The 17,124-nt window shown below is 38.8% G+C and overlaps 1 protein-coding gene across 4 annotated transcripts in view; it reads left to right on the forward strand.

Annotated features, from left to right (window-relative positions):
* The window catches only part of FOXN3 (forkhead box N3), a 209,612-nt gene that overhangs the window by 173,322 nt on the left and 19,166 nt on the right, over positions 1-17,124 (forward strand). The window contains exon 7 of one of the 4 annotated variants that reach the window (XM_053979349.1): positions 3,133-3,190. The exons of 1 other annotated variant lie outside the window; for it this stretch is intronic. In XM_053979349.1, coding sequence (XP_053835324.1) covers positions 3,133-3,190 — 58 coding nt within the window. Of the gene's footprint in view, positions 1-3,132; positions 3,191-9,255; positions 9,322-17,124 lie in introns of all 4 variants that reach the window. 2 more of the 4 variants (XM_053979350.1, XM_053979351.1) reach the window with 2 other exon arrangements.

Consider the following 17,124-nt stretch of genomic DNA (forward strand, 5'->3'; position numbering starts at 1 on the left):
ATATTGAATTTACATGTTTGCTAGTATATAGCGTAGATGGTGCCAAGTTAGCAAAGTGCTTAGTGGAATATCTGACATGCATATGCAACTGAATTCAAGGAAAATGTGAATGAAAACAAGTTTGATAAGTTTTTTTCAGGTTTGCAGCATATCTTCCACAAAATCTCTTCTGTGAAGTATGGAAGTAAGAAACAAAAAAAAAAAAAAAAAACTTTGATAATTAGGAAGCAGTGTTTAGTCTAAACAAAAGGAGTTGCAGTTCTTCTAAATAATTCCTGTTTTTATGCGTGTTGTTTAAGCTAAGATAAAGCCCCAGCCTAAGGCTGACTAATTTCATTGTAAAGTCTCTTCAGTGTTCAGCCTGTGTTCACCATGTTGCTTTAACCAGAAGCTTTCACTAAAACAGGCCAGTGTGGTTTCACAATATTGACTGTTGTAATTTGAAAGTAATTCTGCTACCCTATGGGTTATCTTGTAGACATCTGCAGTGAGACTTCCAGGATCTTCAAAGCCTATTTTTGTTTTCATACTTCATGAAAATAATCCTTCAAAAATGGCATTGATATTTTCTGCACTGCCTTACCATTGACCTGAGTTTCATCCCTCAGCCCACTTGAGGAGCTCTCTGGCAAAAAAAAGTCAAAAGGCCCTAAATGCTAGATTCCTGCTCTTCTGTCATTTCCTTTATTTGAAAATGAAAGAGGTTTAAAAGGAGTATTGCAGGAAGAGTGGAACAAGTTTCTCAGATGATGGCAGTGTTACTGTCTTCCTCCATTGATTTCCTTCAGAGAAGCAGAAGAGCACCTTGTTCCAGCCATGTTGAGCATCACTCCCTGTGGAGAGTGCTCAGTCATCCACAGAACTGGAGAAGTCCTTAGCACCTTAGCATCTCCATGTACTTGTCAGACATCATCCTGGTGCTTCTGCAGGTTTATGTAGTTAAGCCTTTGTGCAAATAGGCTTTCACTGGCATAGTTTCTTCATGACTGTGTTTTGTGCTCTTTCCCTCTCTATCATAGTTTTGCAGAGAGCTTACCTGCCCTAGAGAAGCAATTTGGACGGCAGCTTCCAAAGGGTCCTTTCCCCTGGGTCACATTGTGAGCAGCAGCACACTGTAAATACTTCTGAAACTCCACATGCCGACTTTCTGCTTTGTTTCAGCTCCTGTTAGAACACTTTACTAGAAGTGTTCTGATTGCCAGTCTTGTCTTCAGTTGCCGTATCTTTAAACTTATCTTTAAACTTAATCGTTCTTCTACCTTGCTTTTTACCCCTGCAGCCCATGCTTACCTCATATTGATAGTCTTACTTCCTCTCTGCCTTTGTTTAGCTTAATTGAGCAAGCCAAGCTCTCTGCTTTCTGTTCTAAAGTCAGTTTCTATGTTGGTTCAGTTGTCTAGCTTCTTTTTTTAGGGTTTTATGGTTTTATTTTCAAAGAGTGCATCTTCCCTGCTTTTCTCCGGATACAGGTTTGATCTAGGTCTTGGTGCAGTGACTTGCAAAAACTGCAGCTTTCCCCAGACTGAGGTATAGAGTTCCTCAGTCCAGTCTGTTTTCCAGAAGTTCCACAGGAAGCATTTAGTTCATCACAACTTGCTCTTTCAAAATAATAGATCTTAAACAAAAATAGGCTTGCTGTTATCCATCCCACTGAATCTAAACTGAATCACTTCATGGTCGCCTGTTCCAAAGTCATCCTCATTATTTAACATAAAGAGCAGAATAGAATCTATTCTTGTTCATTCAGCAACATGGATAAAGAAACTTGTCAGCTGTCACATCCAGGAATAACTGGTCTTACCATGGTTAATAGCATTTGTTCTCCAATCTGCACTGTGAAGTTAGTCTCCCTTCTTGACGTAATTCCCATTTCTTTAATGATGCAGAGCTCTATCCAGATCTATATCTGGTGTAAGAAGTCAAGAGCAGACCCAGAGTCTCTTTCTTAGAAATCTTCTTTGACCATCTGTCCACAACATTTCCAAACATTTTCTTTTTTATTCTATTTCCGAAGTCTGCTCTTTCTTTATTGCATAGCAGTATCCTACAATATAAAATCTGTATTTTCTTTGAAAAGCACAGACCTTTTGACACCTGTTTCACTAATAATTCTGTTCCACCCCATTTGTGAATTTTCCTGTAATAGCACTAGTGCTTTGAGTTCATCTTCCATTATGGCAGTCTGCCTGTGTTATTAGCACACAACTATTTTAGCTGCTGGAGTTTTTGTTCATCTTTTCTGCTCTTACGTTGGTTTTAGACTGCATTTGGCTCTTATGCTATATACACTGCTTTTGTTGGCAGTGTCACATGCCTGACCTTTTTCTCATCATTAGCAGCAACTTTTTTTTTTCAAATCCCTGAAATACCCCTCTCACTATTGTTTTCATGTTTATCTGATATTTGCTCCTTTGCAAATATCCTGAAACCAGTGGGGAATTTATGTTCACCTCCCCAGGTCTTCCCTCGCTTTGTTCTTGGCGTGGATTGTGCCATGGTCATTCCAACAGTTGGAATATTTGGGTGAAGCCCTCCTGAAGACTCATCTTGTGGTGAAAGTACCCAGAAGCCACCTTTTCTTGCAGAAGTGCAGGAAACTGTAGTGGTTGAGGGAGGCAGGGGGACTGAAGACATTTCCTCAAGGGTCGCTCAGGCTAAGGGAAATGCATCGGGTCTTTTCCAGCTGCCACGTCCTGTGCTTGCTGGACTGAAAGAGGTACTTGGTTCTCAAGGCCTGGTGGACAAAAATATATTTTGAAATAGCAGTGAGAAGGAAATGAGTGCTTCGAAAAACACTGGTATGGGACAATATAGGGAATGGTTTATTTGGTATTAAATGGTCAGAGTTTTATAGAGGACTACCTCCTGGTCACAGTTTCTTAGAGGACTTCCTCTGCTGGCCATCCTCCCACTTTGCTGGAAGAGAAAGCTATTGTTATCAGCAGGGACAGTACAAAAGCTTGAGCAATGATGACCTCGATGTCCCGGAGATAACACACATCTGCATAACTGGGTACAAAGAGCATGTGTGTTTATGTGTACGTGTATTCTTCAGTCAAAAAAAAATAAAAGTTTGCAACCTGTAAGGCTGCAAGGAGTTACAGCCCTCATAATCACGATCTTCCACTGTAGAAGCTGAAGCTGCAGCAATCAGTCAAGAAGATGGTTGAAATTCCTGATCATAAATTAGGTAAGTACATGATGGAACAGCAAATTGTTTCTCTCTTCTGTGCTAGCTCACTGGCCAGTGTTTTCTCTAGCTGATGTTCTCTGTTCAGTACTCCAAGCTGCACAGGCTGGATGGAGTCAAAAAACTTTAGTGTTGCCTTTGTGATTGGTAAAATTTTTTTTCATGTCCTTCTGCACTGAAAGTTAAGCTTGCCAGTAATGTGCATCAGAATGAAAAAACAATTTTAAAATAAAGGAACAAAACCAAAGCAAAAATCTCCACCCTGCTTTTAAGCAGAGTATATGCTATAATACATCATCTTTATATGTAAGATGTATATCTCATCTTCTGTAGTCAGGTGTCTCTTAAAATATTTTTATTTTGCCATGGTAAAATTACTATCAGTATTGTGATTCTGTCTTTTAACAGTTAAATGATCTCAGTCTTTATTCCTGAGATGAAAAGTTAGGATGCTTTGGTTTCCCACAGCTTTCTGAATAAGACATGAACCTCTTTGAGTTAGTGCATGTATTAGACCTACTGTAACTCTTTCTACTATCATTCTTTTTATTAAAGCTAGTATTTTTAACAAGAATACATTGTAACTGTATGTTTGGCTTACAGTTTTTCAGCTGATAAAATAGTATTGTTAGAGAATGGAAATCATATGTGTTGCTTCATGACAATACAAATGTAGCAAAATAGAGGAGCAGGAAGAAAGTTTCTGGTAGAAATGTTCTGTATTTTTTAAAATTAGACCTCTTATGATACTTGTGCCATAGCTTACTTGGCAGTGCCGGAAATGAACTTAAATCGGAAAAATTATTAGTTCATTTAGACCTGTGCCTTTCTTCTTCTGTGTCTCATACTAGATCTCTTTAAAGGAGTGTGAGATGCTCCACTGTGTCTTGGCATTACTAATGAAATTGCTTCCTCCTGGCCTCTATTGTATAGCTTCCAGATTTCTCATTCTTGGTCTTTCGTGCACTGTTGTTGAGATATGAATATAATTTCTTGTTTCTTCCCAAGATCTTGGTTCTAAATTCTGCTGGTTTACTGTACGCTTCCACAAGTATTCTGTTTATTTTAAGAGAACTTCTTAACCTTACTTAAATATTTCAGAAGTGGACTCAGTGGCATCCCACACCGAGGACTTTGACAGAGTTACAGTATTTACAATTCTCTTCAGGTATTTCTTTCTGTCTTGCACATTACCACTTTATTTTAACAGCTATATTCTTACTCCATCATTAAGCAAAATAAATTTTAAAAGATACAAATGAAAAAAAAAGCAAATGGGGGAAAAAACCTCCAGTCTGTTCAATATTCTCTATGTTTGACCTGACTTATACCAAGGTTAACCATCATGATGTGGGAAGGGAAAAGACGCGTCTGTTAACAGAGAAGTTAAACGGGCAAGCTGCTGTTCGCTCTGTTCCACTTTAATAAGCCTGAAGGTAAAGATGGAAGAGAGTGTTGCTTTTGCACATTTTACTACTGATGAAAATTGAAAATATCAAAGAATCAAACTAACAAAAAAATGTAGGAATGGACTGTGCTAGAAAGTGAGGCAGGGAGGGGATTAGAAGACTGATTTGTAGACAAGTAATAATCTGAACTTCTGCCTTTTGAGTACAGTGGCACTAGGTTTTAGGCATTCCATCTACACTAGGAACACATAAATGGGAAAAAGCAGTGGAGGATGCTGAGGCAGAAGTACAATGGACCAAAAACTAGCATACTGAATGGTAAAGTGAAGTACTTCACAAAAATAGTTCTATTTTTGATGTAGTAACTTTAAATTAAAAGAAGATTTTATAAATTCCTTCCTGATGAGATAACACAGCAATGGTTGTAGTGTACAGATGGTGTAGTTTATTTACTAACTCCATTTTTTACGGCAGTTGGCTGTAACATTTTCTTAATACCTAAATATGCATCTTAACTGCCTCTCTCTAGGCATTTGTGCTGGAAAATTCAGGCCATGGTTGCTTTGAACTGCTTTAGCTGCTATTTTCTTTAAAACCTTATGATATGGCTGTAAAGATAAATTTCCTTTTGCACAACCAAGAAGGCACTATGTTACCCTAATTTTTATTTAAAGGGAGGGGGATGGATTTGAAGGGTTTGATGAAACCAGGTTAAAGTTAAAAATAATATCAAAATAATACTAATTACTAGAAATCACTTTCTCTCTCTCTATAAAATGAACTCTGATCAGAGATCACAACATATAAAAGAACAGCTGTCAGATCTGGCTTTATCAGGTACATGACTGATTTACTGATTTTAATTATTTTTTGTGAATTCTAGAATAGTCTGCTACCTGAGGGCTATCCTCTGTATTGCATGTATGTAATCTCATGCTGAATATTTCATGCCTACCGTTTCACCATTTCACATGTCTGTGCAAGACAGATTCTGATGTATACAAGTAACATGCAAAGCAAAATTTGGCTCAAAGTACGTCTTGACTATATGCATAGATGTAATTCCAGAGTGATATTGTAAGTTATTTTTTCACTGAAAGAACTAGATGCTGTTTACAGATTTGGTGTTCACTGTTGAAGACTCTGCTGACAAGGGGCATGAATCTAAAATGCAGCAAATAGAATGCCATGAGGTTCGTACCACTGTTGGTGTCATCTTCATGAAAAGAAGTTCTGTGTTTGAGAGCAATGCTGGCCAAAACAGTGCGAGGGGAGGTGCTGCAGCTGTAGTAGAAATCCAGCCCCTTGATGCCTTTCATGCCTTACAAGATCTTGTAAGTGCTTAAGGCTTCTTCCAGGTCCTTTCTGGTACTTTGCAATGGACCCTTGGTGTGTGAGGGACCAAGCACTGAAACTTCAGACTGTAGCATGAAGTACCAATGTATAGCTGGACTGCAGTTGTTTGTTAGGAAGAGCTGTGGCTGCTGGCAATTTTTTTCATCATTTTCTTAACACTCTCCAATGTTGCCTGTTTGAGACTTTGACATACTCTTATTTCTTTGTACAACACCCGCAATCCTTCCTTTTCTTCATTGTTCCTTACTTCCCTCTTTCACAGGGGAGGCTGGACATCTGCTTTCCACTGACAAAAAATTAACAGTTCATGTATGCAGTCAGTTCACCATTTACTTGAATTAGCAAAAAAAGAAGCCAGAATGCATTCATTTAAATACTTAATTTCCTATATTCCAAAACTTTGTATGTAGTTATTTTTAACCTGGTTTCCTAGGGAAAGATGTTCCTGCAATCATGTTTCACTAACCACCCACTGTTAATAACTTCAGGAGCCTTTGTGTTGATCACAGACTTCAAGTAGGGCAGAGATCTCAGTTCTGAAATCCACAGCTTCACGAGCACAGGCCAGGTAGAAGGGACAGGATCCAGTTACCAGCTGGTGGGGATGCAGCAGTAAGCCAGGTCAGGCCTTACAGCTACAAATGGGAGCATCCACGTGGAAGAGACTTCAGAAAGATGGCAGTGGGGAAATGGCCATCAGCGTGGGGGCACTGGTGGGGACCAGCAGCCAAAGCCAGAAGAGCCAGTCCCAGCAAAGGTGCCCTTCAGTCCCATGCCTTTGGTGCTGCTCCTCGTGGCTACTTCTTGGCTCTTCTTGACACACTGCTCATGAGAACGCCTCCAGATTGTGGACAACGGTTCGGCAAAAGAATGTGCCAGCTTTTCAATCTGCCTCTTTGTGTGGGCTCAGACAGCTGGCCCTCGGCCCTTGTCTCACTTGTGCACCAGTCCCTTCTTTTTCTTTTTTCCTTGCAGTAGGAAAACCAAAAGCACATTTTCCTGGATGCTACTGACACCAGCATTCATGCATTGCCTCTAAGCTCTCTTACCTCTGCCAAGGCATTATGGAATGGCTGTCTAGTTTCTTCAAGAATGTACCAGCAGAAACAGAAACATAGCAGGCGTGGATGGGCTTGAGACATGGCTTTTCTTTGGGAGATGGCTGCTGCAGATGCAGTCCTGTGTTGTGAGCAGCTCGTGTTTGTCTTATGTCATTGCAGAAACACTGTGGTACCGTTAGTGGTCCAAAGCCTAGGAATGCACCTTTCAACAGAAACTGGTTGCATCAATTTTACCTCAACTCAGAGTTTATTACACAAACAAAACCCAAAGTCATCAGGAAATGTGCTTTTCCTGCTTTTCATAGTAGTGTCCTTTTATTATTTCAGCAGCAAAATTCGCATTATCCTACAGTGTCATCCACTGAACTAAAACAAAACAAAATTTAGGAGCAGCCAATAAATAAATGTTGAAGTTGGGTGTAGAAATTATGATACGCTAAATTCAGCGTTTAAAAATCTCTGGATTTTATGGTATGAAAAAGAAGGAAGAATTCTGGTGAATTTGTTTTGTCTTTCTCAGGCTTCTTTGCTCTTTTGTCTTGCTTTTTAACATTAGATGGATTATTCCTCTTTAGTTTGAAAGCACACACTTGCTGTGTGGTGTGTGGATCCAGTCTTGCAACATGGCACGTATTTGGGAATGATGCTGTTGGGAAATGGCATTTTCAGCATACATAATTGCAGCAGGAATTCAGCTTTTGAGGTACCTTCAGACTTGAAGATGAACATAAGTTGGTAACGCTGCTTTTTCTTTGGAAAATGTTGACCTGTCCAGAAGACACAGGCACCTTTTATACTAAGATTGCTGCTGCTGCTTCAGCTTCAGTTTGACACCCACTACACTGTTCCTCTGTTTACTGTTTTAGCAATTAAATAGTAGAGTAGTAGCCTTTAGAAGAGTGCTTGCAGCTATTCACAAAAAAGTAGTACATACTTAGACTAATACAAAAGTCCCTTTTATTAATTCTGCAGTCAAGTGAATTTCTGTTTGGCTTAAGCAGATTTTGAAATCCGTCTACGTCACTTGTATTGTTAATATATTACAGGGCTTTATACCACATCACATTACTGGGAATAGTTTTGAAATATATAAAGATTAAAAATACAGATATTTTTAACAGTGGTAAATAATTTTCTGTCATAATAGCCAAAATAAAGTGCCATGAAGCTATTAGTAGTAAATAAATTTTTTTTGTATGTAATTTGGTATAAATACTGACAAGCTGAAACCCCCCCCCCCAACCCCAAACAACAAATGCATACTCATTAGTCATTCCGTTTAGCAGCGCAGAGGCAGCAGTCAGCTAGGGTGTGCGTTTTTATGTCTGCTTCAATTGCACACTTCATTTATTTGGACATGGCAGAGGCGGCTTTCTCTGTCACACGGCATCACTGCACGATTAGCAAGTTGCGCCCCAGGGCAGCTGGGACGCTTTGCTGGGGCAGATGTTCTTTTCAGCTTATTCAGTGGCCGTTGTGGGGTTGTTTACTGTTGTCATAGATACCTGCATTTCCATAGCAGCCGAGCTGTTGTGTGTGAAGCAAGTGAATATAGTTATAAAAGGATCATATTTTGTTCTGTCTCTATAACTTACCATCTGTCAGCTGACTTTTCATGATGGATTCAGAAACCAATTTAAGAATAACAGCAGCCAGCTGATCATTTTTGCTTATATTAAAGTGACAATGGACAAGAATGCAAATAAGTTGCTGCTTCAGTGAAATGCTAGTTTCTTTTTTTTTTTTCTTAATTGCAGCAGTTTGCCTTCCAACACTTTCTCAAACTTTGCTGAAATCTTTCTTGACAAATAGAAATGACCAAGTGTCATCTTCTGTACTTGCTCAGGTATTCCTTGTGCTTTCCCACTCCTCAGCTGTCAGCTCATCCCTCTCTATTGCTTCCAAATTGTGATGTTGCACGTGCTTTCACAGATCCTTTGTAATGAAATCTAAATACTGTCCACAGAATTAAAGAGGGAATTGGTGAGGCTAACAGCAAAGGTATCATGCACACACAGGCATAAGTATGGCTCAGTGACATAGATCACCACTCTGTTTAATAGTAACAATGGGATCACGTGCAAGCTTGGGGATAAATTTAATGTGTAGTCAGCAAGCCCTCTGAGTGGTGAACTCTCCTCCTTTCCACTCGGAGACGTGGTCAAACCTGTAGTTTAGCAATGGGGGTGAGAAGATTAGCCCAGTTGTAAATAATGTATTTATTGGTTGATTTTTCCAGATCCTGACATTGATGCTGCCACTGCCATGATGCTTTTGAATACTCCCCCTGAGATACAAGCAGGTTGTGAGTAGATATTTCTATAGCATATAGCAACGTAGACGTATAAAATTAATATTCTCTTTTATAAGTATACAGCATACCAGATAAAAAGGATGTAATAAAGAAATATAACTTCCCTTGTAGACCCTTGCACTTCCTTGACCCTTACATGAGTATAATTTTTGGTTCATACTACATTTGTTACATGAATAATATTAATCCGTGATCTCTAATGTAAAAGAGAGGTTATTGTTATTCATGACATACATTTAAATGAGTAACATACTATTATCCATAGTGATAGAAAGACCTGGGGCAACAGCCAGGAGAAAGGCAGGGGGAGAGAGAAAGAGAACAAGAGAGTGAAGGATACATGGCATATGGTTCTGTTTTCATTTTGTTTTGATTTGACTCCTATCGTGTAAGTTACCACAGCCATCTGGATACTTTCCATTCACTTGGGCACTGTTTCAGCTCCTTCCTTGCACACATCCTGCCTGTTTTGGGTTTTTTTTTCTCTGACTGATGCAAGGTGGTAGGCAGGTGACAAGGAGCAAAGAGACATCTCATTTCCTGCCAATACTGTCCTCCCTGTTCTGTGACCAGGCCTAAGGTTTTAATGCTGTGTATTAACAGAGCGGTGAAGAGGCCTTGACCCCCACTGTACTGGGCTGTGCAAATACTGCAGGAACCATCCTGCCCCACAGAGCTTGCAGTGAAGGTATTACAGGAATCCATAGTGGAGTAGAGCTGCACAAAACAGAGAATACAAGAAGACAAACATATCGCTAGTCAGCAAGCGTGGTAGTAATGCCAAGTGACAGGCAGCTCTGAAAAATAAAGGCAGAAGTTAAAATAGAAACCATTACCAAGACTGTCCAGCATCACTGCTATTGTTCTAGCCTGGGCAACCAACTCCAAATTCCAGGGGAAGCCTTGATTTGCACTTTGATACTCTGCCTGGGGAAGAGAGTCAATTACCATCAAAGCATTTCCCGTGCAGCTGAGGAAAGCTATTGTCAGCCTGCTTTGTGACCCTGCCAGAGGAATGCTTCTTGAGAAGCTTCTCTCAGGAGAGCATGATGTACCAAGGAACTGTTCCAGAAAGAGAAGAGTGGTCCTTGTCCTCCTCTCCTGAGCAGCTTTCAGGAACTGTGCATGGTAAAAGGGCAAGCAATCCCTGCTGTACGTAGGTAGGAAAATGGAAAGATTTATTGAGAAGAGGAGGTTATGCTTTGTAACTGATTAATTACCTTTCTGGTTTTAAATGACCATTTAAAATTCTACACTCATGTGTGAAACAGTGCTAATAATCACAAATGAATTCTAAAATCAGCTTTTGCTTTTATATGAAACCTTGAAATGGTATCTGAAAAACATTAGTTACCATTTACCTCAATTCCACCATCCTTTAGTTTTCATTCAGAAAAACAAAAAGGCATAGTAAAAGAGTCAAATACTGTTATTAGGATTATTTTGTATTTGTATAGGTTTTACTGTATAGACTTATAAAACTGATTGTTCACATTGCTGCTAAAAGTTAGGAATATGCAATTATAGTTAGAGGGTTAATGTCAGAAATCAGTTTCTGAATTATTAACACCTTGCAGTATATTCACAGACCAAACACTTATCAATTGTAACTAAAGGCAGAAGCTCAAAGTAGCCAGCTGTGTACAAGTTTCTACTGAAACCTGCAATCCAGCTGGCACCAGGAGTTAAAGCATGAACGATACTGTGATATGCTAAGAGAGGGCATGTAGCAACATAGATTTAATACTTTTTGCTTCAGTTTATTGAAGTCATGTTTCGTCAGGCTTTGTAGGTTTGTGTTTGAAAAGAAACAGCAATTGAAATACCTGTTTCCTTCAGAAGTTACAAATACTTGGGATTTTTATTAGTAGTCAGTTCATGAATATTAATTCCAAAATATTTGACTTGCACTGAAAACTGTATCTTGACCTGCAAGGCACTGAGTACTGTCTGAGCCATCTTGGGCAAGTGCATCAAATTTATGGGCCTATTTCCCTCTTGTGAATCTAATTTGGAGAGAGGACAGAAGAAAACAGGATGGTGAACAAATGGTAGAGCTCACTTTAGAACTCATGGGTACTAAATCAGTGAAGTCCACGAGTTAGTTTTGCACAGTTGCTTTTTTGTACAAAAGATTTTCAGCACTTCAGTTCTTACCAATATCTTGAAAGTGAATATTGCTTGCTGTAACTCCAGCATAGTTTTCCCTGTTCCTAAAAGTGTGGCGTCCTGGGCATGTTACTGAGTCTTGCCAAACCATGATGTTTTGCCATGATTAAAATGGGAGATAGGTTTTGATGCTTTTGCAGTGTATTTGAATTCCTGAAATTCAGGTCACTGGAAGCATGTAAGTAGCAACACCTTCTTAATTGGTGAGGTCATTTTGAACTTGGAGCCACTTGCTTTTCTGGAGGGACAAGTAAAGAAGGGACAGTGTTAGTGTATGGCTGCTACTGCTAGTGCTGTGGTCACAAGGATTATCCTGGAAATACTGATTTAATTCAAGAAGCTTCTCAGTGCTTCAAGTTCATGTATAGTCCTTTGCCTGTTGCTATATAATTTGTGAATTGCAGACAAATGCAAGTACATTGCTCAACATGAAGTTTAATACTGGAAACAGCTATTAAACAGTGCTCACAGAAAGGGTTTGGGTAGAAACCAGGAAACTGAGAGTCTTCCCAGCTCTGACATCCACCTTCTGGTTTCAGTACTGCTCATCACTACTCAGTTGGTTGGGTTGTCTAGAATGTGGTGGCCTTCAGAAAACTTAGCAACAGTGGTTTTGTGAGTGGTTCTTTATAGGAGACTGTGGTAGAGATGTTTAGGAAGATATGAGCATGGAGTTTTGCTGGGTGCTTCGTAAAAATAGGTTTTCCAGGGTTGAAACCAGTGTCTCTCTGATTTGGAAGTCTTTGTTAATCTTTGTCTCAAAACATATAAAACCCAGACTAGATATATATATATTGTAAGTTTGGTGGGAGGAGAAGGAATTCCCTAAAGAGATATACTTTACCTCTATACTTCTAACATTGTACCGCAATGAAATTCGCTTTTTAAACTAATGCAAGTGGATTGTGTATGAGCAAGATACATTACAGGGATGAAGACCAAAAAAATTGCCTTAATGACAGTCCAAATAGAATAAAATAGAACATGCTGTTTTGTTGGGACATTTTTATTGTACATGAAACTTGATAGATGTCTGTTTGTACTGCTTATGGACAAGTCACTTATTATAACTGAGACAGCTTCCAGCCTAACTTTGAGTACCAGAAAATAATAAATTTTTGTGAATAAAATGTTTCATAAAGCTATTTTTACTAACATTTTTGTATTAAAGCAAAAGCTAGGAAAAGACATTTTCATAATGTTCAAACTTTCTATTGCTGGATTTTGGTTGGGATTTTGTTTTGGTTTGTTTTACTTTGATGTTTAATATTAAGCCATTAAAGGGATTAAATAAATTTGGAAAGAAAGCTTACTTTTATGAAGTACTTTCTACTTCTTCCTCTGTACTTCTCATAATATTTTTAGAAAAAGTGTGAGTATGATAGGATTATCAGGATACATTTGTCTCCCCCACGCCAATTTCTGTTTAGAATAAATGGCTTGTTGGATGCACCCTAGATTTGCAGTTTGTAAGGACTACAGAGTATGGAATTTCTGAGCTATGAAATAGTCCTTGAGCCGTAAAATAGTTGGGCAGTTGGGCAGATGTCATCAAATTTGTGCCTGGGATAAGATAGCTGAATAAAGTTACACATCTGGCAGAAAACATTTGCTTTTGGCAATTTCTGATGTCCCATCCACTATAGATCATCAGCAGTTTCCTACTTTCAGTTCTTGTAGCCTGATCTAAAGAATTCTGCTAAACGCTGTACTGAAAGAAAGCTTGGCAGAGAAGAGCTGAAGCTGACAGATATTAGCCAAAACTCAGTGCCTCTTGTCTATAATGATTTCTTCTGTACTACAGAAGCTGGGTCAGGGAAGAGAGCCCTGAGATCAATGCATGTGCCATGTGATGACAGAAGCAGCAAAGAACCAGTCTGTCCCTACAGGATACACTCACACATTCCACTTCTTTAAAATTTATTTCTCATTAAATACTATTCATTCTTCCATGCTAAGTATTGGCTACCTAGAGCTAGACAGTTTAATGAAGTGTATGTTTATTTCCTAGATCACACAAAGAACATGTTTTTTACCCGGTTCATTATCTTTATTGGCAACAAATTTCACTCCTTGCTTATACTTCATTTAACTTTCACATGCCAACATTTAACCAAGAAGTTAGTTTCCTTTTCTAGTGAGCTTTTGGGGTGTCAGTGTGTCTGGTGACTATGCATTACTTCCTCCTTCTTTTGCATTTCAATTTTACCAAATTGCTACATTGTTGGTTAGACAATCACATCTTCAGGGAAGGACCCAGTCTGACATGGTTTTCTGACACTGTTGTGAAGATCTTGGATGAGGTGTTTATTTCAGCCAGAATGGAGCTTGCTTCACTTGTACATACCTGCAAGTAAGAGATCAGGGATGCAGTCTGTTGAGAGATGTGATGAAAGAAGTCCATAGTTGGAATAATCTACTCAGCTAATGTGCACACAAAAGCGTGCTCTGGATTAAAATAGTCCAACACTGGCTGTGGAGTGATCATGTAGCCCTCTACTTACTTTCCACCTACAGACCCTGACTACAGGGTACAAAACAACACTGGATTTTTGAAGGGCTTCTGTTCAATCCTTTTAACACTATGTGAACATAGTGCCTTGGTGAATTCAGATTATGATATGTTCTCCTACATGTCATTCACTTTATTGTCAGTTAAACTATAGCATGAAAGTTCACGGCAAAAGGAAGATTTTTTTTTTTTTTTTCACCTTGGAGAATTTCAGAGGCATAGTCTTGATTTTTGACATTGGATGCATTGCTTCACTCCAGAGTTAGCCAGTGGAGACTCAGCTGGCTGAGTCTGCTCAGGTTGTGAAATTCCACCAGAGCAGTATAAGATCCAAAAATAATTTCCCCATTCATGCAGCAGATTAGGGGCAGATTGTCAGTACACGGTTTGACTCTACTCCAATGAAAGTGTTTCCTGGGTTTAAGTTTCCTGAGAGCAGAGTAGACCCTTGAAAACATAGCAGTAATGAAAATTGAAAGGTGAATAATGATTTTGTCATTTCAGACTCTTTGTGTTTCACTGGGAACATTTTGTGGAAAAGGAGACCTTCATCAAAGAGATGCACAGGTCTTCTTGCATTGTTTTCTTGAGCTGAGTTTCTCAGGCATAAACGGCTTTCGGCACTCGCACAGAAAAGGTGTAAATTACATTTCACACTTCTGCTTAGGAATTGGGAACCTGTAACCTGCCTGTACTGTTGGTTAAAGAAGCATTATAAGAGAGGGGTCAGGACTGTAAGGTGTTCATCCAGATTGGCAGTGATTGATAATATGGCTTGGAGTAAATTATCTTACATCCAAACCTTGAATCTTCAATCTAAAATATGGGTTTGAAACATAATTAACACTTGTAAGGCATAAATGTATCTTTGGAATAAAAGCACCACATAATTTCAATAAATAATCCACAACCCACAACCCTTCAAAAGCACCAAGATGTAGAAATAATTCCTTGAATATAAGTCGCTGTCATACAGCCTGCACAAAGGCTGGTACCAGGGACAGTGTAATAGCAGTTTATCCGTAATCTTTTTAAAATTAAGTAATTAATGTTATTTTTTGCAAGGATCAGTTTTGATGCTTTAAATGCTGTAAGTAGAGATGAATGAGCAAGAAAGACCAATCTTACGGTGGCACATTGGTAATGTGGATAACTAGAAATGAATACATTTTACTACTGAAATATTTTAATCCTGCTTTTCGTTTTAGAGCATTACAGAATTTTAGGTTTAGAGTGCTACAGAAGCTGATTTACCAGAAAGTTGGGATGTTGTGGTTTTTTTCCTTTATGGTTCCATATATTTCCTGAAAGGATGCACTATATAGTCCAGTGTCCTTCTTCAGTGATCCCTTGCATACAACCTTTCTGTTTGTCTGAGTGATGTAGTGGTTGTGCTGAATTACAATTCAGAGAGTCTGAGGAAGCAAAACCAAAAATCAGTAGCAATAACACTGCTGTTGCAAGCTGAAATAGTTAGTCTTATTGAAGCCTTTCAGTGAGTGGTGGTACGAAGCACAGACTGGCCATGATTGAAGGGACTTTCATAGGCAGGACAAGAGACCAAGTTGTCTCTTAGAGGATATTTTCAGAAGACATCAAACCTCTGGGTTTTCTCTTTTTTACAAACATTTGTAACTTCTTGAAGAGAATATATGGAGAGACAGAGAGAGAGTGTGTGTGTGTGTGTGCGCGCGTACGCGGGTGTGCATGTGTTGATGTGGGAAGGTTTTAAATGTGAAGCTTTTGAAGAGAATGTTTCCTGGATAGCAGTCCGTGACTTACAAACCTGCAAAGGGTCAAGGAAAATGAGGGATGGGTTCCAGAGAGGGTGTCAATGTATAGAAATCCTAAGTTGTGAGACTTGGCAGTGTATTTGATATAGATGCAGGTATAGATACATACATAGGAGTGCAGGGAAAAAAAGAAACTCGGAAGAGACAAGGAAAGACAGGAAGCTAATTTTTGAGAATTGGTGAGGAAGCAAACAGGATGATCTAAAGAAGCAATGGGAGTTGTCAATAAGGGATAGAGGAGAAGAAAAATAATAAAATAAACATCAGTTAACTCTGCCAGCAGACAAGGAAAATTAGGTAATCTGGGGAGAGAAGAGCTTGGGCATCAAGGAGCCTGTTGCTCTCTTTTTGCAGTAGCACTTTCAGTATGTTTTCTTTGAAGTTTTACAGTGTATACGTAGACAGTATCCATAGCTAACTGAAATTCTGTGCATATGGATAAATGTTTCATTTCAGTATAAAATGATCATAGTGAAGAGAAAATTACAAGATCTTTCTCAGTCAAAACTCCTGGTACCTTTCTTTTGATGAGATTTTGTAAACATAGAGAAACCATACCATGTAGTGCAGTATAAAATCTGTCCCTCTTAAAAGTTTGTTGGAATAACCGTGCTCATTTGAAATTATGGTTTTTTATTGATCTTTCAGTATTCAGCACATTTATCTGTGGCTTTGAATTTACCTGTTACCTTCACATTTTAGGTTAGCCATATCTTTGAGTAGACTGCTTTTCTTTCATGACACTGGTGTTTCAACCATCTCAAGGTTATGCTGTTGAAAAAAATATAATAAGAAATTCAGCTTTTTGAGTTTTAACATCATAACATTCCTCTACAGTATCTACAAACTAGAACATTGGAGCAGAGAAAGCCTTACATTGTCCCCTGAGTGAAAGAGGTTTGATTGATTCCTCATAAACTAGCGATGAAGGAAAAAGTGTCAGAGTAGGGAGTTATAAATAGCAAAATGCTATTTAAAATTATTCTGGTCATTGAAAGCTGACCCAAGTTGTTATAAACTAGGTTCTGTAATTTTAGCCATTTGAGGCTGTAGTTAAGCACCTAAATATAACTGACCTGTTCTTCAAAGGTGCTCAAAAGCAAGAGTGGGTGTAACACAGTGTCAGGATTTGATCGGGAGAGTGATGTGCTCTCACAAGCAGGAGAAAGAAGATTATTTTCCTAGAACTAATCTGTGTGGTTGAGAGTGAAACAAGGTGAGCACCAGGACAGCAAGAGGGGAGGTGTCGATCTGGCTTAATGTTTATTGGAGGTTGAAGTGTACCTCAGCAGCTTAGAACTATACTTCTGAGTCTATACT

Source organism: Vidua macroura, chromosome 6 (genome assembly GCF_024509145.1).
Source record: "Vidua macroura isolate BioBank_ID:100142 chromosome 6, ASM2450914v1, whole genome shotgun sequence".
Classification (NCBI taxonomy): Eukaryota; Metazoa; Chordata; class Aves; order Passeriformes; family Viduidae; genus Vidua; species Vidua macroura.